This window comes from Leuciscus leuciscus (genome assembly GCF_965113295.1).
Source record: "Leuciscus leuciscus genome assembly, chromosome: 8".
In the NCBI taxonomy this organism is placed as follows: Eukaryota; Metazoa; Chordata; class Actinopteri; order Cypriniformes; family Leuciscidae; genus Leuciscus; species Leuciscus leuciscus.
The window spans coordinates 15834590-15862523 of record NC_138732.1 but is presented as its reverse complement, the minus strand read 5'-3'; the positions used below and the strand labels follow the sequence as shown (position 1 = coordinate 15862523).

Sequence of the window (27934 nt, the reverse complement as noted above, 5' to 3'; positions counted from 1 at the left end):
TTAAAGTATTAGTGTCTTTGAAAAAAACTGACCCCAAAGTTTTGAACAGTGGTGTACTGTATATTTCAGATAAAGACTTTCTTTATGCGTTCCATGGTCACTCTTGGTCATATAAGCATAATTGATTTGTGTGCCCTTTATAATCGACAAAAGCACCGATTAATCTCTGTGTATAATACCTAACAGCCTTTATACAAAACTTTACATTAATATTCCATTTGTCTACTTTCCAAATTCTGCTTCATTTTTTTTTTTGTGCCTTTGTCATCGTGTTTTTCCACTTGTATTTCCACATATCTTCCCTTGACACATTTTTGCATACCAAGTGCCCCAAACTTATTCTCTTTGCCCCAAACTTATTCCTCCTTTGTTTTTTTTTGCTTACACCTTTGCTTTAACACTCCAGCATCAGATTTCTCTACCTGGATGTGTCCTTCCCAGACAAGGTGATCGCACCCCTCGGCAATGTCCCAACACTCGTCAAAACGGTGTTCAGCGGGCCCTTTCAAAGCTTTAAAAAGGTGCTCTTGACTAATCGGAAATGATTATGCCCTCAGTAACGGCTTTTGTTAGACAGTAAACCTGCCCGTCTTCCTGTGTGTGTCTCACTCTGTCTGACCCCACTCCTTAGAAGAGGGCGATTTTAACTGCGACTACAGAGGAGGGCTTTTTCCTCTCATTGAATAAATACTGTAGACATACAGAGGACGCAGAAAGGACAGTAAAACAATATCTTGTAGTGCGTCCCCTAAATCTTTTAAACCATATGAGTCACTTAATGTAGAGGTGCTGCCTTTGGTCACCACACATAAATCAAATAATCCAAAAGGCAAATCCAGATGTAAAGCTAAGTGGCATCTGCAGTGCATTTCTGTATTACATGGATATCTCATTTGGCTCCTCTTGTGGTTAGAAAGGGGAGTTCTTTTGTCTTAGGGATGTGGAATTAAAAGCCTCTTGGGCAAATGAGGTGGGCCACATAATAAAGGGGACACAAAATGAAAGTTTCATTATTGATATCCTTTAAATTGGTTCTAGGAGTTAAGATGCTATCTACTCTCAGGGCTCTGGGGTGGTGAATTATCTATTTCTTTGCCTGCCTCTTCCTTTTATCAAGGTAATAAGGAAGGGCACTAGACACTACGCACAGTTTTAAAATGAGGATGCTGTATCATTGAAACTTCCTTTTTCCGATTCTTCTTCTTTTTTGTGTAGTGAGATATTGAAAACTGTTTTGAGTAATCTCTTGTCTACACTTTTTTTTAAATCCCATAATGCTCAGGGTTATCAGGCTCACAAGTAGAAAAAGAAAAAAGTTAATTGTCATTGCCGTCTTAACAGGATATAAATGACAACAGTTCATGATATGCTCTACCATTCAAAAGTTAGGGGTCAGCAACTTTCTATAAGAATCCTAAAAAAAAGAGAGTTTCCACAAAAAAAATTAAGCAGTGCAATGGTTTTCAACTGTGATGATGATAATAATGATAAATGTTTCTTGAGCACCAAATCAGTATATTGATTTCTGAAGAATCATGCGACACTGAAGACTGAAGTTAAGGATGCTGAAAATGTAGCGCTGGAATCACAGGAATAAATTACATTTTATAATATAATAAAATAGAAAACAGTTATTTTAAATTGTTTTATTACTTCACAATATTACTGTTTTAACTGTATTTTTATCAAATAAATGTGGCCTCGGTCAGCATAAGAGACTTTTCTTTTAAAAAAAAAGACTGACCCTAAACTTTTGAAAGGTAAAGTATATGTTCACCATACACAACAGTGTACATAGGAAGGCTTTTAAAAACATGTAGAGTTATGCGTTCACTGTGTTTGAACTTCATGGCTATTGCTATCGTGCATTCATTAAAACAGTGTCAGAAGAATCGGAAGCAGCAAAGTGTGAAGCGGGGAAGGCGAGGAGAGATGGGGGAGGGAGAGATGAAGAGTAGAATAAGAGTACTCACAGCTCTCTAGCTGCATGGTACAAGTCTGAATGTCCATTGGGAAATTCTTCAAGTCCATGGGACAAGACAAGATGAGTGTTAGCCTGAGAGGAGCGCAAAACAGGAAAGCAGAAAGTGAGGAATAGTCAGTGGAAAGAGTGAAACCACAAAGGGCAGAGAGAGACCAAAAAATAGTTTGCAAGGAACACTGAGGAGGAGAAGCAGAAGCAAAGAAGATAGTTGAAAAAAGTTAGTTGTCATTATTTACTCTTGTTTCTTGGCCCTCATCTCTCTTTTTTTGTGTGTGAATATCTGACCACTCTTTTGCAATACAATTAAAGTGAAGGACGACGCTTCAAGCTTCAAAATTACATTTTACAAAAAAAAGAAAAAGAAAAAAAGAAGAAGATTTTGATTATATATGGATTACTTTTATGATACTTCCTAATATTTAACCTTTAAAGCTCTAGACCCCAGTAATTGAAATTGGATCTATAAAACAACCAGTACATTCTTTAAAATATCTTCTTTTGTGTTCCACAAAGGTTTGGAACAACATGAGTTTGAGTTTGTTTTTATTTATGCATGAATAATTGTTGTAGAAGCAGAATTATAATTTCAGAACGCACCATTAATCAAAATCCCAGTTTATACTGTCTCCGCATGAGTTAAGATCTATGGTGGTCGTACACTTTTTCCCTTTGATTTGTGATTACAAAGTGAATCCCTAAATGTGGTGTGAATTGCTCAGTTTTTATCACATGCCTTCTTAGTAAAAGCAAACTATCTTTTCTTTACTCTTGTTTATCATGTGGCTGTTACATTAAAGTTTTAGCCATAAACATCAGTCGCCGCTATTAGAAACGTTGGATAGAGGAAACAGTGTAATTACCTGCTGTAATGCAATGTCTCAGAGAGAGACAAAGCCACCAGTGCTTTTTTGAGGAGCCCATTTCTTTTGTGCTGTGATAACCCTAAATTCAAACCCCAAAATATCCACACTTACACACTCTGATGTGGAGACCTTTTTAGGCTCTTTAACACATGATTTCTTTTCCCCTCCTTGTAGTTTCCAAAGTGGGACCAGGGCACGATTAATTGCAATCAGGGAAGGGCAGTATTTATGACATGTATTTCAAATACGTATTTCAAATATAAATTTGTAATTTGTATTTGATAGGGTTGATGAAAATGGTATTTTTGTAATTTTTTTAAATACTGTAAAATACTTTGTAAGAAGTCTACATGATGACATCATAAAAATGTGGCCTCTGATTGTGCCTACTCAGTAGTTTGCCCAGACTTGTTGAGATCAGGACAGAAAATGTATCCATTTGAAAGAAGGTGGTCAAGGTAAGAAACATGCAGGCTGTCAGCTTTCCATAAATTTTTTGCATAAATTGGTATTATTTTGTAAAAGTTCATGTTAAGTTTAGGTGTTTGTTTTAGTAGCCTAGGCTAAATAGTTTACCAATTTACATAATGTTCTTGAAAACTTACTCGGTTACTAACGTAACCTCGGTTCTCTCTAGAAGAGGGAACGAGTACTTGCGTAAGTATCTTACGCTAGGGGAAAATATTGAAGCCAAAAATTATCCTTAATTTTGCAATAATGTAAAACGCATTGCAGCAGCATGCAGACATGGGCGAGACAGCTCGCGCGCCCATTGGCTGCTCTGCGGCAACTGCACCAGCCTATCGATAGAGGCCCCTCATGACGTCAGAACCAATGAGGGTGCTTCGCGCCCATTACGTCATGTCCCGCCGAAAGCGGGTGGGGCTAGGGCTATAAATACGGCCCAGAGAGGCTGGTTTGGTCAGTTTTTCATTGCTGAAGCGAATCAGAACATGACGCATGCACGGCAAGATACGCAAGTACTCGTTCCCTCTTCTAGAGAGAACCGAGGTTACGTTAGTAACCGAGTACGTTCTCTTACGAGAGGTCTCTCGTACTTGCGTAAGTATCTTACGCTAGGGGAACACAATGTAAAACGCAGTGCGTGCTTGAGACATAACACTAAAGTCCCAAGGGCAGGTGCCCGGGGCTCATACAGTGCCTAATCACAAGGAACTCACAGAGAATCCGGGAAGAGGGGCTAGAATAGCATCATTCCTGTAATATGGAGCTCTGATAAGAGCATGTTATATCAAGTGTTCCACACAGCCAGGGCGAACTCGGCCTGGACTGGTAAATATGGGGGACTTATGCTAGAGCGTCAGTGATCGACGCTCTAGCAGTTTCAGCATCCTGAGCCGATAGCATCGGGCGGGCAATACTGAAAAATTAAACCGAGAGCAACCTAGCTTGTAAAGCGGGAACCTCGAGATTATAAAACCTTATAAATGTAGACGGGGAGGCCCAGCCTGCCGCCATACAGATATCTTGCAAGGCAATCCCACTGGACCAAGCCCACGACGAGGCCATGCCTCTTGTGGAGTGCGCTTTGACACCTATCGGGCATTGCAGGCCCTTGGATGTGTAAGCTAGCGCTATAGCATCAACTATCCTTCTGGATAGACTCTGTTTTGATGCAGCTAGTCCCTTAGAACGTCCGCTGAACAAAACCAAGAGCTGCTCCGTCTGTCTGAAAACAGATGAGCGAGACACATCGGCTCTTAACCCTCTGGGGACCAAAAACGCGCCCGCGCGTTTTGCTCGTTTTTTTTTTTAGCAATGAAAAATAAACACAAAATGCTCTGTTAATTTTGATCTTTCATTTTCGTGTAATACATCAATCGATCCTGTTCAGTTTCTATTTTTTTTCTGTATACTCACAATACAAATAAAGTGTTTTGCTTTTTGACAAATAAAGAAAAACTAACATGATGCTATTTCTGCCTTCTCTCTGTCAGTAAACTCCCATTTGAAACGCGTTCGAAAATTATCTATAACTCCGCGAAAATTCAGTCAAACAGGCAAACAGACCCACGGGCATAAAGCTTGAGATCGCAGCTTTTAAATGAAGTAATTTATATAAAAAACAAATATTATCAGCTTCTGTAATCTGTATAAAAAGAGAGCGACTCCAGTCGAGCTCATTAGGAGCCATTCAAAAGTAATTTGACCACGCCCCGGAGAGCGCGTGCTATTCAAACGCAAATTCTGAGAACCATTTCAGTCTGTGAAACGCCCCCACATCAGCTGTAAACAAAGAGGCATAATATAGCCTACCTTATGGAGAAAATTTTCCGTGCTGATATGAGGAGCAGATCCCGCTGAGGAGTGAGGTAGGCTAAGTTATCCTTTCTCAAGTGTTAATGTGGAATAACGTTATGGAATAACGTTGTAGGCTTATGTAAACAAAAAGATGAATCGCGTTTCTATAATATGAATAGCGTTTCTGTGAGATGAATGAAGGGTACATATTTGTAAAGACTGTTTAGCCTAAATATGAATCGCGCGTCTGTGTGTGAAAGAATAAACTGCTTTTACAGTTACAGTTACTGCGTTACAGTCAGGCGAAGTATGAAAGACAACATTTTGTTGACTAGATTTGGGTACAGTTTTTACTGTAGAATATACTGTCACATCAAATAAGCTTTTCTGCTCATATATATAAAATACTATTTTGTCAAAAATAAAGTCATAGACTAAGATGTTCCAATGTTGGCTATATTCAAACTAATGAATACATATGATAAAATGTAGGCCTATAATCTTTTTTTTTTTTTTTTTACAAAGAAAGAGTACTTTTTTTGCAGAAATATTGCTGAAATTGTAATTATTGTTGTAATTGTAACCTTTTTAATAAAATAGCAAAACATATTTACAAGATAGATGTAAGCAAAATCTTAAATGGTCAATATAAGTCTTCTTCTAAATATATAGGCTATTTTGTCCTTGCATTGTGGCTCAGTCAGTGTCACACCTGAATTAATGGCTAATTATGCAGAGTCATTATGCAGAGTGGGTGGGACTGGGTAATCTAAGGTGTAAACTACTCCTCCCCCTCGCATATTGGCTTTCCAAGCAAAACCTGTTTTACACCATTTAAATCAATGTATTTTTTTTTTGTGAACGATAAAGCAAGACTATTTTCACATAATTTTGAAGCTAGAACTCCAAGAGAAAACATCCATTAGTCAAAAGTCTTGTGGGCACATATTTTGTATGAGTTTTGTGGTCTTATTTCAGCAACTTTCATTTGTATTTTTTTAAATAACCACGCATAAACATTATTCTCTTAAAAATACAAACATCTACATACATGTTGCTCGCATATTATGGTAGGCCTGTTTGTGCTATATAGAGTGAATTTACACCTTTGCCATTAACATGTTTATAAATAACTGAAAAAAGCACAAATGTCAGAGCATGTCAGAACATCTCAAGGGCCCCAAAAACAGCTTGGTCCCCAGAGGGTTAACGCCCTTACCGGGCAAAGGAAGCCTGCGTCCCCTTCCTCTTCAGATACCGGCAGGGCCTACAGGGAGATAATCTGTGCCCTAAACGGTGTATTGAGGGATTTAGGAACATATCCGTGCTTTGGTTTGAGTATGACTCTCGAGTCATTAGGCCCAAACTCCATACACGTCACGCTCACTGAAAGCGCTTGCAAATCCCCTATGCGCTTCACTGAAGCGAGAGCCAGAAGAAACACTGTTTTGAAAGACAAGAGTTTCAGGTCTATTGACTGTATTGGCTCGAATGGGGCACCTTTCATGGCTTCCAGAACCGTGGAAAGGTCCCAAACGGGAACTGAGGGAGGTCTGGGAGGGTTCAGTCTCTTAGCTCCTCTAAGGAAGCGAATGACCAGATCGTTCCTTTCTAATGACTGGCCAAGCGGTGGTTCAGCGAATGCTGCTATGGCCGCCACATAAACTTTGAGCGTGGATGGGGTTCTGCCCTTATCCAGAAGCTCTTGTAAAAAAAGGAGAGAACCTCCGGCACCCCACAGCGTGAGGGTGAAGTGCCACTCGCTGTACACCAGCTAGTGAACACAGACCATTTTGAGGAATAGAGCCGCCTCGTAGATGGAGCTCTAGCCTGTGTGATCGTGTTTAACACTCCCGCTGGGAGGTTAACGGGTACCCGTTGATGGCCCACACATGTAGGGACCAAAGCTCCGGGTAAGGATGCCAGATCGAGCCGTTTGCCTGCGAGAGGAGATCCCTCCTCACCGGTATCGGCCACGGGGCGGTACTCGTCAGCTGCATCAGGACTGGAAACCAGACTTGGTTTGTCCAAAAATGGGGCGACGAGTAGCACCGGGCATCCGCTCTCCCTGATTCGCTCTAACACCTGGGGTAGGAGCGTGACAGGGGGAACCGCATAGAGCGGGCAGCGGGGCCACGTGAGCCAGCGCATCCCTGCTCTTGGAGAAAAATTCCTGACAATGAGCGTTCTCTTGAGACGCAAATAGGTCTATTTTCGCTCTGCCAAATGTCCTCCATAGCAGTTTGATTGTCTGTGGGTGTAAAGACCATTCTCCTGCCGGAAGATAGTTTCTGGACAGTCTGTCTGGTCCCACATTCAGATGGCCGGGCACATGCGCTGCCCTGAGCGAGCGCAGATTGTGCTGAGCCCAGACCAGGAGGTGTTCCGTCAGCCTGTGAAGGATTCTGGATCTGATACCTCCTTGGTGATTTATATAAGCCACCACTGACATGTTGTCCGAACGGACCAAGACGTGGTGTCTTATCTGGGGACAAAAAGCGCCTCAGCGCGTTGTCGACTGCCATCATTTCCAGGCAGTTTATATGCAGAAGCTTCTCCCGTTCCGACCACTGGCCGAATAACGGTCTGCCCTCGAGCAGCGCTCCCCATCCCGAGGTTGAGGCATCCGTAGACACCACCTTCACACTCGAGGAAGTCCCCAGGCTTACTCCTGACCGGTACCAGTCGGTCACTGTCCAAGGTTTCAGAGCTGCGACACATTTCTGATCGACCTTGAGGCGCGCGAGACCGGAGGTCCAAGCTCTGCGCGGCGCGCGCTTTCAACCAATACTGCAGCGGGCGCATGCGAAGCAGACCCAGCTGAAGCACTGAGGATGCTGAAGCCATGAGACCCAGCATCCTTTGAAAACTTTTTGAGCGGGACTAAAGCGCCGTGGCGAAAAATCTCTGTCATGCGCTGAATACTTAGTCTGCGCTGCGGCGACAGCTGTGCTGTCATAGACAGCGAGTCCAGATCTGTGCCCAGAAAAGATATTTTCTGACTGGGAGACAGCGAACTCTTCGCCCAATTGACTGGGAGACCTAAATTCTCGAGGTGATCGAGTAATATGGTCCTGTGTTCTATGAGCTCCGACTGTGATCGAGCTAGAACCAGCCAATCGTCCAAATAATTCAGCACTCGTATGCCTCGGAGCCTGAGGGGTGCGAGCGCTGCATCCATGCACATCGTGAACGCGCGAGGTGCCAGGGATAGGCCAAATGGCAGGACTGTGTACTGACATGCCTGACCCTCGAAGGCGAATCTCAAAAATCACCTGTGACGTGACGCTATTTGTATTTGAAAATAAGCGTCTTTCAGATCTATCGACATGAACCAGTCCCCTTGGCAAATTTGCGAGAGGATTTTCTTGGTCGTGAGCATTCTGAACCGTCGTTTCAGAAGTGCTTTGTTTAGTCGTCTTAGATCTAGAATGGGTCTGAGACCCCCGTCTTTTTTGGGTACCAGAAAATATCTGCTGTACATGCCCCCTTCGCTCTGAGCTTGTGATAAGGGTTCTATAGCCCCTTTGCTCAGTAGCTTCGCTATTTTGGCTCGAAGTAGGTGTGCTACTTCCTTTTTCACCGTAGTATCGATTCGCGCCGCTTTGCGTTGTGGGCGTGGACTGAACTGTAGCGAATAGCTTCTTTCTATAATGTCTAGCACCCACTTCGAAACCCCGGGTAGCCTTGCCCATGCGTTTGCACGAATGGCTAGGGGTTGAATGCGAAGCGCGCTCTGGTCGCTCAGCGACAGAGGGGCTTCAGTGTGCTGCAACATTAGCGTCGCGCTTATGACATTTGAGGCAGGGGGCGCGCTGATAACAGCGGGCAGATTGCCCGCGCTCGACTCCTCTGCGGTGGTCAACCGAGAGGGGGAGGGCTGGGCGAGTCCCGTAAGACCTGTCATGTCTATGTGTGAATGTGGGCGTGGGATAGCGGGCACATTTACAACACTGAGAGCATTGTCCGCCTGAGCAGAGCGAATGCATGTTGGTTTCGTTTTACAGAAACCTTGAGACATGCAGAACGTAGTGTTTGTGGGCACTGGGCAGTGGGCACATTTACCACATTTAATGCGCAATCGATCTGGGTCGATTTCATGTGTGCGAGCCCTGTGTGACGGGCTGTGTTTCTGTGTAGGAATGAGCACTGGGCAGTGGGCATTTTGTCTACACTCATAACACCATCAGCCGTGGCCGGAACACCAGAAAATACACTCTTATGGGATTTATCTGGGTAGCTGTAAAAGCGGCGTTTGTGTGCAGGCAAGCGGGCTGTGTCGCCGACTTGTTTACTGCAGAATACACTGGAACAGTCGCATTTACTGGAACTGAACGAGCGAGAAGTTGCCATAGAAACAGAGAGCGTCAACATGCTGACGTTTGTTTGCAGGCGTGCGTGTATTACAATAGGCTCGTCCACTGCAATATTGACATTTCCAGAGAAATGTGTGAGAATGGAGGTAGATCCAGCCGCAGCTGGACTAGGGACACTCTCTTTTCTCCTTTCGCCAGTGACGCACGGAAACCATAGAAACGCTGCTTGGGTGCAGGCGAGCAGGTTGTACGACACGCTCGTTGGCTGCAAAAATACACATCTGCAGTCGCCTTTTCAGGGAACTGACAGAGCGAGTATTGACGGCATAATTTTATCTGCCGGTAGACCCGGGATCGAACACGGGTCTCTTGCGCGATAGCCTGAGAATCTGCCACTGGGCCACACAGGGGAAGACACATAGGCATTTAGTTAGCGCGAGTATTATCAGAGAGCGTCAACATGCTGGCGTTTATATGCAGGCGTGCGTACATTACAACAGGCTCGCTCACTGCAGTATTGACATTTCCAGTCGCCTGAACTTCAGAGGGGAATGAGAAATGTATGAGAAATAGAATTCGGCCCGGCCGCAGCGGGACGTAAACACTCTTTTCTCCTTTCGCCAGTGACGCACGGAAACCATAGAAACGGTGTTTGGGTGCAGGCGAGCGGGTTGTACAACGCGCTCGTTGGCTGCAAAATGCACATCTGCAGTCGCCTTTCAGGGAACTGACAGAGCGAAGCATTGGAGGCATAATTTATCTGCCGTTAGACCGGGATTCGAACACCGGTCTCTCGTGCGAAAAACCAAAGATTCCGCCACTGAGCCACAGGGGGGAACACAAAGGCTTTCAGATGCACGAGCATATAAGAGCGTCAACATGTTTTCTTCGGCGTTTGCTTGCAGGCGCTGCAATATTTATATTTCCAGTCGCCTGATCAGGGAACTGAGAAATGTGTGAGAAAATTCAGGTCAGTCCAGCTTCGGCGGGACTATAAACGCTCTTTTCTCCTTTCGCCGGTGAGTGACGCGTGAAAGGGGCGCAGGGGCAGGGTATAGCTTTCTTGTACGTAAAGAAAAACTAACCCCGACCGTCCGCTTCCAGCCTCCCCTGTGAACGGCGCAGTTTGCGCGGCTCGAACAGAGGGAGAGAGAAAGCTAGCCCCGTGACCGTCCGCTCCTGACATCCCCTGTGAACGGCGCGGTTTGGTATCATCCTCCAAGCAGGCAAGGCAAGCGGGCGCACCGGCGAGCTTTGCGGGTTGGGGGGGCGGGGGGCGGAGGCGCAGTCTCGGAGAAGGATGCCAGGTGAGACCGCAGAGTCACCATAGGCAGTAACTAGCTCGCAGTGAGGGCAGTCGCCGTCAGCGAGCGCGAGAGCTGCGCGTCCTCAGGAAAGGGGCGTCTTGAAAAAGACACCCGGCTCTTTTAGTGCAATGAGAGTGTGTGTCGCGGCGGCGAACACACACATACACAAAACACAGTAGCAGAGAAAAGGATATGTACGCCGGAAAGCGTGAGCAGGAACGGCGACTGAAGGCGGCGAGTTGTCGACCGGCAGCTTCAGATGCAGACTAATCCCGCTGGGTGCTTGAATCAGACGGTGCGGTTTCCTCTCAGGATCCAGCGATGCGTAGGCCCGCTGAAGAGATGAAAAACTGACCAAACCAGCCTCTCTGGGCCGTATTTATAGCCCTAGCCCCACCCGCTTTCGGCGGGACATGACGTAATGGGCGCGAAGCACCCTCATTGGTTCTGACGTCATGAGGGGCCTCTATCGATAGGCTGGTGCAGTTGCCGCAGAGCAGCCAATGGGCGCGCGAGCTGTCTCGCCCATGTCTGCATGCTGCTGCAATGCGTTTTACATTATTGCAAAATTAAGGATAATTTTTGGCTTCAATATCTCGAGGAAAAGAGGTTTTCCCCTAGCGTAAGATTTACATTTACATTTATTCATTTAGCTGACGCTTTTATCCAAAGCGACTTACAATTGCTATATATGTCAGAGGTCGCACGCCTCTGGAGCAACTAGGGGTTAAGTGTCTTGCTCAGGGACACATTGGTGTCTCACAGTGGATTCGAACCCGGGTCTCTCACACCAAAGGCATGTGTCTTATCCATTGCGCCACCACCACCACGTAAGATATATACGCAAGTACGAGAGACCTCTCGTATGAGAACTATTATATCGAGCAGCAGCCCCACAGTTAACGTTAGCTTGTTACTTTCATGTTAAGTTCCTCGGTTGTGCATGAAAATAATTATAATAAAGCTTGAATGACTGCCTGACACATAATATATTATTATGTTTATGATTAACAATCAAGTGATTAATTAGTTATAAACTAGTTGCTATGAATAAAGGTGCCTTCAGTTGTGTTCTTATGAATGACTTGTTTGTCAATAGTGGCTTTCGCACCGGAGGAACCTTTTCATATTTCCTATAACTATTGGCGGAAGTACCCAGATTTTAGTGTGTTCGCACCGCAGGAACTAGGAACGATTTTAGTTCTAGGAACTCCTTTTGGAGGAACTAATTTAGCTCCTACTTCAGAGTAGGGTCTAAACCAACACTATAGGAACTACCAGTGATGTTAGTGTACGCTGATTGGTCGAACGCATGCGAAATACCAGCACCCGTCATTTTTAAAAAGGCTGTGTAAACACACAGATTATAGCCAATATATTTACTCCAGAAACTAACTCTATGAACATGGAAAACAGTGATAGATGGGCCTCTTAACCTTTACGCTGAGGAGAAAATCCTGGCATGGTCTAAAACACACGGTGCAAGTGCACTTAGGGCGTGTCCGAATCCACTTTTGCTAGTTTAACAACATGAAAAATGGTCAGCATGCACGGCGCATGGTCTAAAAGGGTTGTCCCTATTCTCTTAATGAGTAATGGGTGTGTTTTGGGCGTAACGTGCAATAAACCAATCAGAGTCTCATCTCCCATTCCCTTTTAACGGTTGCGCAACGGTTGCGCTACGCCTTGGTGGAATTTACAAGCAAACTTGCTCGTGTGCAAGGTTAAAGGATAATTCCGGTATTTAACACCTTGAGTCTATTTTGTAGTTTGTTTTGGATGAACTAGAGTGATGGACACAGAAATTTTGACGATGGGTCCTGTCTCGACTTTTTGACTCTTTTAGAATCGCCTTTGACCGCTTCAGAGTGGCTGGAACATATCCTTAAAACAACCATTAACGTTCGTTTTCAAAACTGTGCAACTCACCGAGTGGTTAGTGGTGTTCGTTATTGATCATGGCATTCCTATTTATTTTGGCCCAGCTCACTTCTTTAACATATATTTTGCAATAATATTTTAATGCAAAACCCTATCGCCCTTCGTCACTAATTCTTGTTAATTCCCCTTTGTTCTCTGAAATCTCTTTTGACTTCTCTGCTTACCTAATGCTGTAAAGCACATTCCCATTCTGAAATATCCTCAGCAGCTTGTTGTCTGTTGTGACTTCATGGAAGTTTGCACCTTTCTCATTAGCAAAGAACAAGTCGGGTTTCCATATGGAGTCCAACATAGAAGGGTCCAGGTCTAGAGATGCATCAGGATATTCACTATAGGCCAGTCGAGGGTCGTTCCACTGCTGGCGTAGAAAGACGTTAAGCCTGTAATCCTGTAGGAAGAATAATAAATGTGTTGGGTCCTGAAATCTAGTTCAATTTCTGGACTTGTTGATTATTCATGTTCTTTTTAGACCTAATGTTCTTTTTTTAAATTTGCAAACCTAACACAGACTAAATCAAATATGCCCTTAACATGTTCTCCCCTGACATTAATTTCTGTTGTACAGTAAGTCATCCATTTCCAATGATCTAACCTCAGGTTAGCCGACTAACAGACCGCTGACAATCTGTAACGGTCAACTGAAACATTCTGCTGACAAAGACACTTTAAGCACAGGCTTTAGAGGATGGTTGTATCACCTTTTCATTTCCCCCCTTAAGTTCCTGATCGTTCTCTCAATTTCTCATTTTAATTGCATGGTGGACAGTTCATTATCAGCACATCAGCTGACCCACTGGACTCTAAACTTCTAAGTGATTTGCTCCTCGAGAAGTCAGGCAAGCAACTAAAACTCACCCAGCAGAAATATAATAGAAATATAATAGCGCATGCTGCCCAAAAGAATGAAGATAAAGAGAAGGAATTCAGCTTTGCATTTGCAACTTTGCAAAGTTAAGCTCAATCCTGAATATTTGATTTTAAACTAAAATGAACCAGTGTTGTTACATACCATAGTTGTCTCAGTAATGGACCCAAAGCTGTTGATGAAAATATTACAGGTGACATTTACTGGTGGTCCTGTTGAAATAGAGGAGAGAAGTTTCTTATGTTTAGACTTGAATATACTTTTGTTAATGTTTGGAAAGTGAATGAAAGATAGATACTATTTGGGACTAGTAGAACTTAAAGGGATAGTTCACCAGAAAAATTGTTCTCACAATAATCACATTTTCTCCTATTTTTCTCCATATTACCAAACCTCCAAAAATGACTAAAAGCAACATTAAAGTGGCCCATGTGACTTGTGTGCTATATACAAAGTCTTCTGAAAACATGATAGGTTTGTGTGAATTAAGATTGAAATTTAAACGTAAAATTAACTTTAAACTAATTTACCTTAAACATGAAATATTAGAACGGAAATTAGAAATGTTGAATTAGAAAAATTACAACAAAAACAAACAAAAAAAGAATGAAAAAGCTAAATAAACAACCACATAACAAAAGCTGAAAAGTGTGTGTGTGTATATATATATATATATATATATATATATATATATATATATATATATATATATATATATATATATATATAGACATCACCTAGTCATCATTCAAAATAATTATTATAAGAAGAACAGAACACCTTTCAAAGAGCATTCCCACTCTTCAGTGTATCTGAAGTAGTAACACACAGTCAGGTCACCGGGTTCTATCTACTGTCACCTCATTTAAGTTCCCAGGAGCCACTGCTGTCAAGCTGCTACCAGTTTCACAGTAGGTTATGTTGTATATAATCCGACAAAAGCTTGTTTGTTTACGTTCTGTCACACCTTTGAAGTTGGGTCTGATGCGAGCGTCATAGCCGGAGGTTCTTCCCATCAGCTTGTCCAGAAAGTCCGATGGGGACATAGGCTTCGGGCCTGGCCTGCTGGGGGACTTTATCTCCTCTTTACAGGAGCCCAGTCTGCCAGAGATAGAGAAAGCAAAGAGGAAGGAGTGTAGAAAGAAGCCAGAAAGAGAAAGGTGAGGTAAAGGACGATAGATACAGTCAGTGATAATGACAGAGAAAAACGTCATGAATCATTTTAACGGAACTTTTATAAAGAGCTGTTCAAATAGACTTGCTGAAAAGACCAGCATGCATTTTAATTCTAGTCTAGCTGGTGAAAGTAGTAAAGCAGCATTCACATTTTTTTTTTTTTTTGTGAGGGAATACAGAAGCATAATGCATTAAACATACATTCTTCATGCTGTGTTTTTACAGAAGCCTGACACAGTGATCATGGCAAAGAAAAACCGAACCCCCTAAATCCCTAGGCAGGGGAAGGTATTGTGTCTGACAGACTGATGGCTCAATTGAAATGCTGTGAATGTCACAGTTAGGGGAGATGACTTTGATTCCAGTTCCAGCGGGACTCAGTCTGTGCCTGACAGACCTGCCAGGCTGGAGCAAGAGGATCCTAGAGGCTGGAGCCCTGGATTTGACTGGATCTTTTTCTTTCTGTGTGTTTCACTTCAGAAAAAGTGTTTTCTCCCTGTGCTTTTGATTCAATTTTAAGCAGATCAGTCATGACCCCAGTCCCCAGTCCCCAGCCCCTGAGCAACAGAAGGCCATCAGAATCTGTCTCCTCTTAACGCCAAACTTTCTGATCAGTGACTCTTACTCAGTGTTTTTACCACAGAAAACGTAGAGTGAATTTTTGTGGAAACTCCCATGTGAATCACTGTACTTGGATTGCATAATGTTTGGAAAAAAAGTATAACAAGAGGCTGTGTTCTCCCCCAAAGGCCTGGGAGATACTGATCTCTCTTGGAGTGAGAAAAAGCCAATATGGGTTTATATTTGCCTCACAGACCTCAGGGCTTCCTCATCATCCAGCTCAGCTCTTGTTTATCCAAAAAATGAAAGAAAGGCTGCTAAATGAATCACCCCCACTTTTTTAGTGTGGTCCAACTGCCTTAGAAAATCTGGCTTTTCACTCACATTCCCACTTTTTTTCTGAAGATTTTCTGATGAGACTGTGCTAGAGCGGAGCATGCATTTTTAAAGAGTCGCAGGAGAGTGGAGGCAGCGATCAAGTTTGTTTTTTCAGCCTTGAGTGTCTGACTCACGTTTGCATCCAAGTACCATCGGCATCAAATTGTGTTTATAAACCTCACGGCCCTATGGCTGATATGCACAACTGTGCCAAGTTCATATTTAAGTCTTTCTGAACTTGGGCAGCATTTCATTGAGCTCTTTACAGGTTGGCTTTTCTCTTTCTCACTCTTTATTTCACTAGGAGAGAGACCATATGTTTTACTTTCTCTCTTTCTCCCTTTTTCTCCGACTCACCTAAACAATCTATGTTCTTCTTAACTCCACAGTGTATTACGGACAGTCCGATTAAATTCTAATCCCCAGAAAAATGGTTTATATAATATGTGGCTCAGGCACACAAAGAACAGCAATGGCAAGAAGCCATGGCAAAGGTCCATTGCTTGTGTTTGTGCTGGGTGTAATCCATGGTTTCTGTTGTTTTGGTTGTCTGGTATTAAAATATTTCAGAGAGATTACGCAGTCACATTTGAAATGCACCAACTTGTCATTTCAGGCAAGTGATTAGACTGTCTACATATTTACAATATCCATTTTGAAGCTGCGGTGGGTGTTGTGGTATTGATGCACATTTTGTAGTACATATTCTCCATCTGTAATGGCACAATGACATTTTTTCTATATAAAGTGGTAGAATCAATATCCATCCTTGAAAAAAAAAATAGGAAAAAAGAGTGGATACATGTAGATATAATGTGTATGTATTTATGTACCATTTATTTATAGATAAATTGCCTTGAGAAAAGTGATAAGCAATTTTTTTTATACGAAAAGCATTCTTTTGCATGTCAAAGTAAAATTTATGGTAGATGGAAGAAATATTGTCGAAACAAACGTAAAGAGGTCTAAAATATTATCATACATGTTGGAGAATTGGCAATGTATAAAACCATGAACATTATTTGTTCAAAGATTTGCTATGAATTATTAAATGATTTTCGAAACTCATAGGTGAAGCATGTGTAAGGATGCGCAAGGCTTAAGGTTCTTGCACACTGAATCCGAAATTCTCGTATCCTTTTTTTTCGTATTCGTCATTCTGTGGCTCTGAATTGTCAAAACATCATTCAAACTGCTTGCTATGGATGTGAAAAACCCATTTCGGATGAGAATTTCGGACTCAGTGTGCAATGACCTTTAGCCTTCCCCTGGCCATGGACTTGAGACTAGCGTGGAATTTTCTTGCTCAAACCACTGACTGCTGCTGCTTCTGATTGCTTTTAGAGGGAAAAGCTGCCAAAATTGCTGGTCTAGGATCAGTTTCCTCCATAATAATAGAATACTGGCGAAAGAGATTTGCTGTTTCCTCTCTTGAATGCATCAATTGTTTCTATTTACAACATGTTTTTGCTGCGTTGAGCAATGTAGCCAATCATAAACATCTGTTGATTTATTTAATGCAATGGCCAATCAGAGATGTTTAAGTTAGAATCCACTCACCGCTCAATACGCTGGAGTTTTATCCATTGCTGAGTTCTACACTCTCGCAAATCCTCTCGCTATAACTTAACTTATAACCAACAAAATGTAGAGATTATGTAGGTTAAATAAGAGATTCATTGTGGAGTCAGAACTTTGAGAGATTGTGATAAATTGAGATGAATGACAGCTTTTTAATTAATATAAAAGGAGCGCTCTTGTAATCCATTCAGAATTTGAATAAAACTTTGGTTTTGCTGCAGCAGGTAAGGCAATGGTAATTTATTATTCGAATTGTCTGCCATTGCAAATCACTCTAACAGTATGCTTGCTTTTCTGTTCAAATGATAGGCTAGTGGTTTGTGAACGTAGTTACTTTAATAACAAATATTTTATCGGGAGCGTTTGTACTGAGTTGTTGCTAGGCGACGCGTAACTTGAAACAAATTTGTGACATTCTATTTAAATGGGTTTTAAATAGGAAGCGCATCTCCTTATAGCCTTACCCTGGGGATGGTTCACCTTCTGTCACAGTGTCTGGTTTGTGTTTCCCCGGGTGTCCACTAGAGGTCTCTCTCCCTTACTGTCACCATTCATTCTGGAACTGCTTTTCCCACGATCCTTTGTCTGTTCTCATCACTCATCATTGCACGCAGCTGTTTCCCATTACATTGTTTAGTTCTGTGTATAAATACCCTGTTTGTTTCAGTCCATGTCACGGAGTCGTTGTTATTTGTCACTACACTTCTGGTCTGTCTTCTATTTTGTTTCTTGTGTTTGGATTGCTAAAATGGACTTTGAACCCTGCCTGGATGACTATGAATTGGATTGCCCTAATAATAAATATGCTGCATTTGGATCTACCTGTTTTCCCATGTGTTCCCGTGACACCTTCTGCCTATGTCTAAACTGTATATCTCCCAGGTAATGTGGAATAAGCTGTGCCAGTGGCTCAAATAATTGTGATAGTAAGTTTTGCATCCAAATGCAAGAAATACCATTACATTAGTCCTGTTGAAAACTTTGAAACTTTTTCAGAGCGTCGAGAACTCACATACACGATTTGTTTTTGCATCAATATAACAGACTTACGTGTCCAATTCCTGTACATCAGCACAATCGTCTTTACCTTGATTGCAATCCTCATCCTTTAAAACTTAACTAGCGAGATGCTGGTTAGCTTTATCCAGACAAGAAACGTAGATTGCCTATCATCTGGCCAGCGGTGGGATGTTTTGATGTTCCGTTCAGTCTGTATTTCTCACAGCGCAATGCATGAGGGTTTGCGCTCTTATCACAGAATATGACAGAGCTTGTGTTTTAAAGCGAAACACACACTGGAATGAATAATTCACTGAAAACTCAACTTTCTCTGCCATCTCTGATGTAATCAGCCTGTTTTTCTTTACATTAGCACAAGTTAGCACTTTTTTGGACTGATTGTTTGAATAAATTCACTTATTGGATTATTGTACTGAAAAATTTCCAGGAGTTTAGTGTCTTAAAACGATCTGATCGCAAACAGAGAAGCGAAATCGGGTTACAGGGTAGTAGAAATTTCCAGATGCTCAGTGTGATAAACTCCTGACTTCTAAGATAATCTAATTACGTGACGTAAATTACGTTAATGACGCAATTACATGTGCTTGAGTCATTTATTTGCATTCAATTATTTAAACGCGTTAAGTATTTAAAATTAATTGCATGCATTAACGTGTTAACTTTGACATCCTTTATTTTTATTTACATTTATTTATATTTGCAAGCATTTAGCTTACCCTTTGGCATGTTGCATAATGTGTGGCAAGTTTTATCAGACACATTTCTATGGACCTATGTTATACTTCTGATTTGCATTTGATAGCAGATATCATGAAATATAATTAGTTTTGCCTCCTTTTTTCCTTTACCCATGTAATTTTTTCATACCTAGAGGACCAGTAAAAAAGTGGCACAGCTTACCCCACACTCTCTAATTATAATTTAGACTCTTTTATAAAATAATTTTGCATTATCATTTTATCTGTATTTTAACATGAACTTAATGTTTCAATTGTTTTGTTATAATAATAGTTGTCTTTGCATGCACTATAATGATTTGTATGAATGATTTCCTCTGTCATCTTGGAAAAACTATTTCAGGCTGCATGTAGAGAAGAAAATTGAAAGACAAATATGACAGTTATCCCTTTAGTCTGCTTGAAATATTGATACATACTCGGATCTCCTTTAATACAATTTCTCATGTCAGCAATTATTTCTCGGAATTTGTGGCAGGAATGAACATATAGCCTCAGACGACATGCTCAGAGAGAATGATAAAACAGAAAAAGTGGATTTGAGCGGTGTAATAAATCTGTTAAATTAAGTTAGCAGGTCACATGTGATTACCTTCCATCTCTCACAAAAGCAGTCTGTCAACAGTGTTCTATTAAAAAGTCATTAATTAACTTCTATGATTGACCTACAGCCCTGTGAAACTATAATTGTCTGGAGGTTTTACTGCACTGATTATAGAGATACACAGTGCCTGTGTATTTAATCTTACATAGTTACTGTCAGTTACAATATTTATTTTCATTTTTGTCACGATTATGTGGAAAGATTCATGACTGGATTCCCCCCCCCCCCCCCCCCATGAGTTCTTAGTCATCAAAAATGGTTTCAGATGGTGAATACATCAGCATAATGTATCATAGCATGCTTAATTTTTCAACGACAACGCAGAAAAGTTTTGAAGGGGGTACAATTAAAGATTAGAATAAAATAACCCCTCTCTGAACTTTTCAGGGAGCTGGGAGATAACTGGGGGGATGTTAACAGAGGCAGATCTAAGCTTGTTTCATGCTGGGCTGTTGCCTTCAGTTGGGTGATGACCAAAACATTTTTTTATGTAAGCCTTGAGAGATGGCTGACCCCTGCATCAGCCGTCATTAATTTATAATAACTGCCTTTACCCATTGCTCACTTCACAGTATCTCAGATCCGTTCCCATAAGACAGAACTGTACCAGCGCCGCAATCCAGTCACGTAACTGTGCAAACATGAGGGCTACTCATCAAAGTGTGAGTGGAGTGTTCCTGAGGTGTGGAAATGATGGGATACAGCAAAAGGGAGTCGCTTAGGGGATTCCCAGGAGGGCAGCTGATAAACACAGATCCACTGTGGTAGAGATGAAATGAGCTACAAACTCCAAGACAATTTCTCTATCAGCCTGACCAAAAAAAGAGAAAAGAAAAAAGCTCAGCTGAAAATGAAGAAAGAGAAAAACAGTAATTAACTGAACTTTATGTGAAGTGTTTGCCTCTTGTCTGACAGGAGCAGTATCTGTCGGCCTGGTCAAAACAAAAGCCATTGGGGCTGCTGGTAATGGCTCCACAGGAAGCTTTACAGGGGTACCAGAGGCTGGTTTAATGAAAGCTTGGGATTTTTCTTGAATCATTGAGATGCAAGAAAGGGACTTTTAATGAGCCTGACCTTTCAGGGCCCAATACCTCTGTCTAATCCCTGAGTCCCTGTCTGAGGAAAGACAAGAATATTTAACACTCGTTCCTCAGTCAACACTAGCTCAGATATTTTCTCATGTTTTATCACAAACTTGAGATTAATCATTGTGATGACATACAATAGATGACATACATACAATAGACGATGTCAATAGTCTTAGACATCGTCATTTATTATCATTTTCTGTTGAGTTTTGTCAATTAAGGGTGTTTTGTTGTAATTTCATGTGCCCCAGTTTTGTTTGTTGAAGTCATGATTTAGCTTATAACAACAAAAATAATTAAGATTGTAAATATAATTTGGGTTTGCAATTAACAATACTCTGCTACATCTCACATAATACATAATAAAATGTATTATGTTGTTGATAAAACTGTAAAACAATCAAATTTCAAACATTTATTATATATTTTTATTTGTTACACTTCTGCTATTTGCCTATTAAAGTAAGTTTCAAATCACATCCAGGTACACTTCAAATGTGCGTAGTATCAGCTCTCATATTTTTATGTTGGTTAATTTTGACAGGAAAGATTTAGCCTCTCCACATGTTATATTCTGATACAGTCTGCCAACTCTTCTAAAGGAAAGTAAATCTGGATAGATTTCAGCCCAGTCAGCTGCAAAATTATCAGACAGACCTTGGGGGAACATGCTGGAATGAGAAGCTTCATAAGAGGTCTGACTTTGCTGATACTCATGATTTGAGTCCTTCTGTTCTTCACAGTAAGTACAGGACCGCATGTGACCCTCAGCAAGTGCAAGTTTCCCTCATGGGCTCTGTAACCACAATTACAGATGTACGGATAATGTTCATTTTGAGATAAATGCTACAAATACAGACTTTGTCGGCCCTGTTAAAGGGATGGTTCGGAGTAAAATCAACCTAGGGTCCTTTGCACCATGACCTCGAGCCAAACCCCCCCCCCCCCCCCCCCCCCCAGAAGCCTTTTTTCTAACATCAGGAGTTTATTTAAATAACACTTGCCTCTCTCATGCTACTGTTTACCCGGACGTCAAGGTCACTTCCGTGATTTGGGAAAAGCACGTAAAAGTCCTGTCAGAAAGCGATGCATAAGGATGTAGTGTAATGACGCCCAGTTCCAGGAATGCACTAATATTTTGTTGGTAGTACCAGTTTGCAACAATTATTAGTTAACACTAAGTTGTTTACACTTCGGAAAAAATAATAATTCGTCGTTACACTACATCCTTATGCATCGCTGTCTGCCAGGACTTTTACATGCTTTTCCCAAATCACTGAAGTGACCTCGATGTCCGGGTTAGCAGTAGCATGAGCCGTTTTTATTCTTCGTTTCTTTTAAAGAAATTGCTTTTTAAGGACTACAACAAACGGCTGGTGGGGACTACACGACATTCCTCCCGGATTACTGACATCACCAACCCTAAAATTTACATAAACCCCACCCCTGGGAATGCGATTTATAGATTATCATGACAGAATATGCTAATCAATGAAGATAACTACACATAAGATACATAAATTCATCAACTAACCATTCAGAAATGTCCTGTTGCATTCTACATGTTGTCACATCTTTCTTCTTGAGTCTCTCCATCATTGTCTGACTCCGGTTTGAACATAAAAGGCTAAAAGCTTTTGAAATTTTCAGTGCATGTCTGTGTGAGGTAAAAGGACACAAGCTGTTGAGGCAGTAGCTCATCGTAAACGGTGCGTTTTTGCTCATCCTCAAAAAGTGACGATTTTAACATTCTATATAAAAATATCTGTTGGGTATTTTATTTTGAGCTAAAACTTCACATACATACTCTGGGGACATCATAGGTCATTATACCCCCCCTTTAAAGGGGTCATCGGATGCCCATTTTCCACAAGTTGGTATGATTCTTTAGGGTGTTCATGTAAAATTTGTAATATACTTTGGTTAAAATTCCTCAATGGTTTTGTAAAACAACACCCTTTTTACCTCCTCAAAAACAGATTTCGGTGCATGTCTCTTTAAATGATAATGAGCAACTGCTCACCCCACCCCTCTCTTCCATGGGGTGTGTCGAATGGCTGAGGGCAGAAATATGCTAATACGTGACAGTCTGTCAGTGGTCGTGGGCGGAGCATGAGTATTATGACATCATTGTGCTCAGACAATCCATACAGCCTGATTATTGAGAGTGTTTAGACTTTTTGAGGATTGAAAAAAAGGAGTGAATGGATTTTTTTCATTGTATGGTGGTTGTGTCCACACACTGCAAAGACACATTTATATGCAAAGTTGCAAACACCATATAAAAGTGAATTTTGCATCCGATGACCTCTTTAAAAGATTCATTAACCATCTTTGTTGTCTCACAGACAGCCCTACACTCTAAACAAAAATGGTGCTAAATAGCACTAAAAGTGGTTCATTGGCTTGTAATCATAGGGGAACCACTTTAAGTGCCATATAGCACCTATCTTTAAAGGTGCTATACAGCACCTTTGTCAAATGGTGCTATGTAGAACCATAAGAGGTGCCATATAGCACCTTGGTTGTTTATAATTGCTTCAACAAAAATGGTGCTCAACAGTACCCAACAGTGGTTCTTTGGCTCATAATAATAGGGGAACCTCTTTTGGTACTATATGGCACTTAAGAAGCTTTATAGCACATTTGTCAAATGGTGCTATAGAACCATTTATGTTTTTGTTTTTTTTACATTTGAGGTAGTAGGGCCCATTATCATGCCAGATACTACAATTGATGAGTCAATATGCTCCTAAATGACAATTACTTACAAGATGGATAATTAATTTCTTACCAAATCTTGGCTTAAAAGATTCAAAATCCTGTAAAAAATGTTCTGTGGTCAAAAAGTCTTGTGTGGGGGCCCTGGAATATATATAGGCGGGACTTGTATTCAGGAAAATCACTATATTTTAATGTCGTTTTTCTAATCCTATCACCAACTAAACTAAGAGACTAAGAGAGCCTTTAAATAACTGTAGGTGCTTAACAGGTTTTTTGTATGGTAATGGTGCCATATAGCACCTTAACCACCCCAAAGAACCGCTAAAGAACCTTTTTTTTTTAGTGTGTATAGATGTCAAAACAAACTGTAGAATATGTACATTTCTCCGCTTTAAACCATTAGGCAACAGCAACCCTACTTTCATATTTAATTAAAGAAATGAACATAAATACATTATGGGTCAGTCCAAAGGGCTGTCCATATAGAGCCAATAGATCACTGTGGAGATTATCCTTTTCTCCATCTCACTCATCATGGCCCCGGATTGTTCATAAAAAATTAAAATTTCAATCATTTTATCACCTTCATGTAATTCCAAACCTGAATTTCTTTCTTTGTTCTGTAGAACTAATTATGAAAATTGTCTTAACTTATTTCATCGTTTGGACAAAAACAGCTGAAACTGTCTTTTGTGTTCCACAGAGGAAAAAATTCAAACAGGTTTGGAACGACATGAGGGTAAATGATGACAGAATTACAGAGAAAACCATGACAGAATTTTTATTTTTGGGTGAACAATCTCTTAATCTCTTAAAGGACAATCTCTTAGGGCCTTAATGCCTTTCACCTGAGTATTTTCTTACTAGTTTGACATGGCAACAGAGAAACTTTAACAAAGGTAATACTGTAGTTAACCTCTTGAGAAGATGTTTGGGTTTGGATGCTGGTTTTTTAACTAGCTTCATCCAATCCAGTACTAACCATTAAGGGAAGCAGATCACAGTACCACCCTAGATTCAATTAGTCCCTGCATACGCTTTGCACATGGCTTGCAAACATATGCTGCTAATTGCTTTTCATTTGGGAGCCAGTGATCAGAAAACATATAAAAAATTTAATGTGGACACTTTTTACCAAAGGCAGGGGAAATGATGGTCATTAGATACCCATGAATGGATTTCCAAGTTTTTAGGACTATTAAGATAATATGAGATGGAGTTTAACAGACAGCTTAACACCATATAAACCTGAACTGCGATTTCAACCAAGAGGAACCCCTGAAAAATATAAAAGTTGTGTGTCCTGGTGCCTGTCATCAAGAGACATCTGATAAATTCCTTAAAGTGCACCTATTATGTTTTTTCGAATATTCCCTTTCAGGCAGTGTGTAATATAGCTGTTTGTAAATGTAAACTCTCTACAAAGTTGTTAAGGCTAAATTGCACGATAAATTAGGTTATTGTCTCCCAAAAGAAAGAATCGACTCTGAACTGCCAAAACGAGTCGTCTGTTATTCGGATCCCACTGCGTTACAGTTCTACAGTATATCACTAGATAATACATTTGCATAATGCCCGCCTATGTTGTACATTGTCCGCCCACGAACAATGTGACCCGCCCACAAACACACAATTTTACTGACGACTGCTTCTTAAATCTCGTGAGTTCAATGCGGGATTCGCAAAACTCTTGAAAGATGGGTCAGTACCCAGTTTATTTTGACCAGCTCGCTCCTCAGAATCACAACCTGTAAGTATGATAATTATTGTCAGACTGATTTCAGTCAGTCTATTCTATTCGATATCCCCACGGAAGTTACTTTTTTCACGCTTTCCTTATGATCAACAGCATCATTGAGAGAATAGGATTTGGCTTTCGTCCTGCATTTTTCCAAGGTGTATTTGTCTTGGCTGATGTGATCTATGCCCCATTCTGTGGTAATGTTCCCGTGTCCATGGAGACACAGGAGGATATTATGGTGGTATGTGGACTCAATCACCCACTGCCCTTAAGCACTGACTGGACAGATGCCTTAGTAGAAAAACATGTTTGGAATCTGACATGACTCACACATACAGGTCAAAGCTGCCCTTTTGTGAATGGAAGTGAAAAAAGCTCTAGAATAAACTACATTTGTCAGTGATACTCTCATCACAGAAATATCTTACAAGCCTTCAATGTGATATTTTTTCTAGACTGACATTCAGGTATGAACTAGCAAAAACAATGCAAAGTATAAGAGATGGACCATGCGGAAATCAAAGCGCTAAATATGGTGGATGTACTCAGGGCCGGCGCTAGCCATTTGGGTGCCCTAAGCACAAATGCTTGGTGGTGCCCCCCCCACCCCCCCCCCCCCCCACCCACCAAGGGAATAACAACCATTCAGAATTTCTTAGTTAGGTTCTCTTTACTTCCAAAATAACTGCTGCAAATAAATAATTTTACATTAACAATGGCACCAAACATGAAAAGAAATAAATAATATAAAGGTTAAAATTATAAATACCAAATACCACCACAATTACTAAAAACACAGATTTGGAACTGAACAATGTAAACACAGAAAGTTAAAAGTGCAAAGGTCAGGCACAATATAATAATTCTGTACATAATTTGACAACTCTGTGAATATGAAAATATACAAACACTGAGATTGTGGGGGGGTTTTTTCTTCTAATTGCAGTTTCAAAGTAAAAAAAAAAAAAAAAAAAGAAGATTTTAGCCATGCAGGGCTAAAGCCCCGGATCTTTTGCACTACTATAGCGACGCCCCTGGACATGCATACGCATAGGCGTAATTTGCGGGTAGGACATGTCCCCACCACTTTTGAAACATCTCGCGGCACGAATGTACCAATACAAACAAACAAAACATCTCCAGTTAACCAGCAGAGCATTCATTTCATTCGTTTTTTAAATAAGAGTCGATCTAGCGCTGAAATGTGTTTTTTTTTTAAATCAACTGATCAAAGTGCTCGTTGCCGAGCGATCAGTAGCGCGGATACTATGTTTGTTTCTGGCTCGCGCACAGCCTTCACTCAGACGCGCGTTTCAATCCGTTGTGGAGAGACTCTCTATTCGCTCCGGTACAATTAGAAAACAAAAAGCACAAAAAGTGTCCCTGCCTGATATACAACCACTAAAAAACATAATCGGTTTTGATGAAAAAAAAAAAAAAAAAAAACGATATGAGTGCGGATTAGAACTCAGAACCTCTGACACGCTTGGCAAAAATTCTACTACTGGACCACTTAAATACACACATAATTTTCGTCGGATCAACATATAATAGGCCTCATTGAACGACCACTTAAACCCAATATTAACATGCTTTAGACATATTTTATTTGTTATTTATACTAGTACCCTATTGTGATGATTTTTCACGACCCAGATTTTTTGGTGCCCCCCCAAGCACTTGGTGCCCTACGCGCAGTGCGTGATGTGCGTGTGCGGAGCGCCGGCCCTGGATGTACTAATGGAATTCGCTTTAACACTATGGGCCCTATTTTAATGATCTAAGCGCATGGTCTAAAGTGCAGGGCGCAAGTGCAGTTAGGGCTTGTCCGAATCTACTTTTGTTATTTTAACGACGGGGCACGGCACATGGTCTAAAAGGGTTGTCCCTATTCTCTTAATGAGTAATGGGTGTGTTTTGGGCTTTACTTGCAATTAACCAATCAGACTCTCATCTCCCATTCCCTTTAAATGCCAGTTGTGCTCGCGCCATGGCGGATTCGTTATTTACATGACAGAATTTGATAGTGGAAAGACCGAATGCGTCTCCAGAGCGCAAATGGATCTGCTCGTGCGTGAGGTAAAAGTGCGCAAGCAGACCTTCTATGGGGCAAGCCAAATTCATTCCACCATATCTGTCTTTATGTACACAATAATAATCTTTTACATTGTAATCCTTTTATTTTTAATATTTGGCATGTTTGTGTGCTGCTGTGCATCCCTGTGTGTGTAATAAGCTGAGTGTACGCGCGTTGTGGACCCGCTTATATGCGCACATTACTAACGCGCTCTTTAAATAACAAAAACAAAATTTCGCCATTGACTTTAGAACAGGTTTTTGTTGGTCAAAGGCGCAGTCTGTTTCACTTGCCTCAAAATAGCAACGTGCCAAAAATGTGCCTGAACTCACCTCTTTTTCAGACCAGCACACCCATGGGTGCACAAATGGCCGCAAATGCATACTATTTAAACAACGTGGTGCAGGATGTGAAAATGATAACTGCGTCCGACTGAAACTAGCAAAAAACACTTTTTGCATTGCGCCGGGCGTACAGGGTTTACCCCGCGGATCCTTAAAAAGTCTTAAAAGGTCTTAAATTCGATTTTTTTAAATTTAAGGCCATAAAAAGTCTTAAAAATACACATTTTTTAAAAAATGTCTTATTTTTACTTATGAAAGGTCTTACATTTTAGATGACACTTTGACTTAGACTTATCTAAATGCTTTCGAAATTAAAACTATCTAATTAGCGTAGGCCTACGTATTATTTTTTTAATTCTATCTTG

The 27934-nt window shown here is 41.1% G+C and overlaps 1 protein-coding gene and 1 long non-coding RNA gene across 6 annotated transcripts in view; one reads left to right on the top strand and one right to left on the bottom strand.

The window, feature by feature from the left end:
- The window catches only part of LOC309504939, an 84501-nt gene that overhangs the window by 1482 nt on the left and 55085 nt on the right, over nucleotides 1-27934 (top strand). The gene's annotated exons all lie outside the window — the stretch shown is intronic.
- Nucleotides 1-27934, bottom strand: part of glra4a (glycine receptor, alpha 4a) — a 62105-nt gene that overhangs the window by 10390 nt on the left and 23781 nt on the right. For 2 of the 5 annotated variants that reach the window (XM_082178233.1, XM_082178236.1), the window contains exons 1-4: nucleotides 14506-14869; nucleotides 13683-13750; nucleotides 12838-13061; nucleotides 1974-2056 (exon numbers count right to left, since the gene is read on the bottom strand). In XM_082178233.1, coding sequence (XP_082034359.1) covers nucleotides 1974-2056; nucleotides 12838-13061; nucleotides 13683-13750; nucleotides 14506-14752 — 622 coding nt within the window. In that variant the 5' untranslated portion in view covers nucleotides 14753-14869. Of the gene's footprint in view, nucleotides 1-1973; nucleotides 2057-12837; nucleotides 13062-13682; nucleotides 13751-14505; nucleotides 14870-18284; nucleotides 18735-27934 lie in introns of those variants that run through there. The other 3 variants (XM_082178235.1, XM_082178234.1, XM_082178237.1) reach the window with 3 other exon arrangements.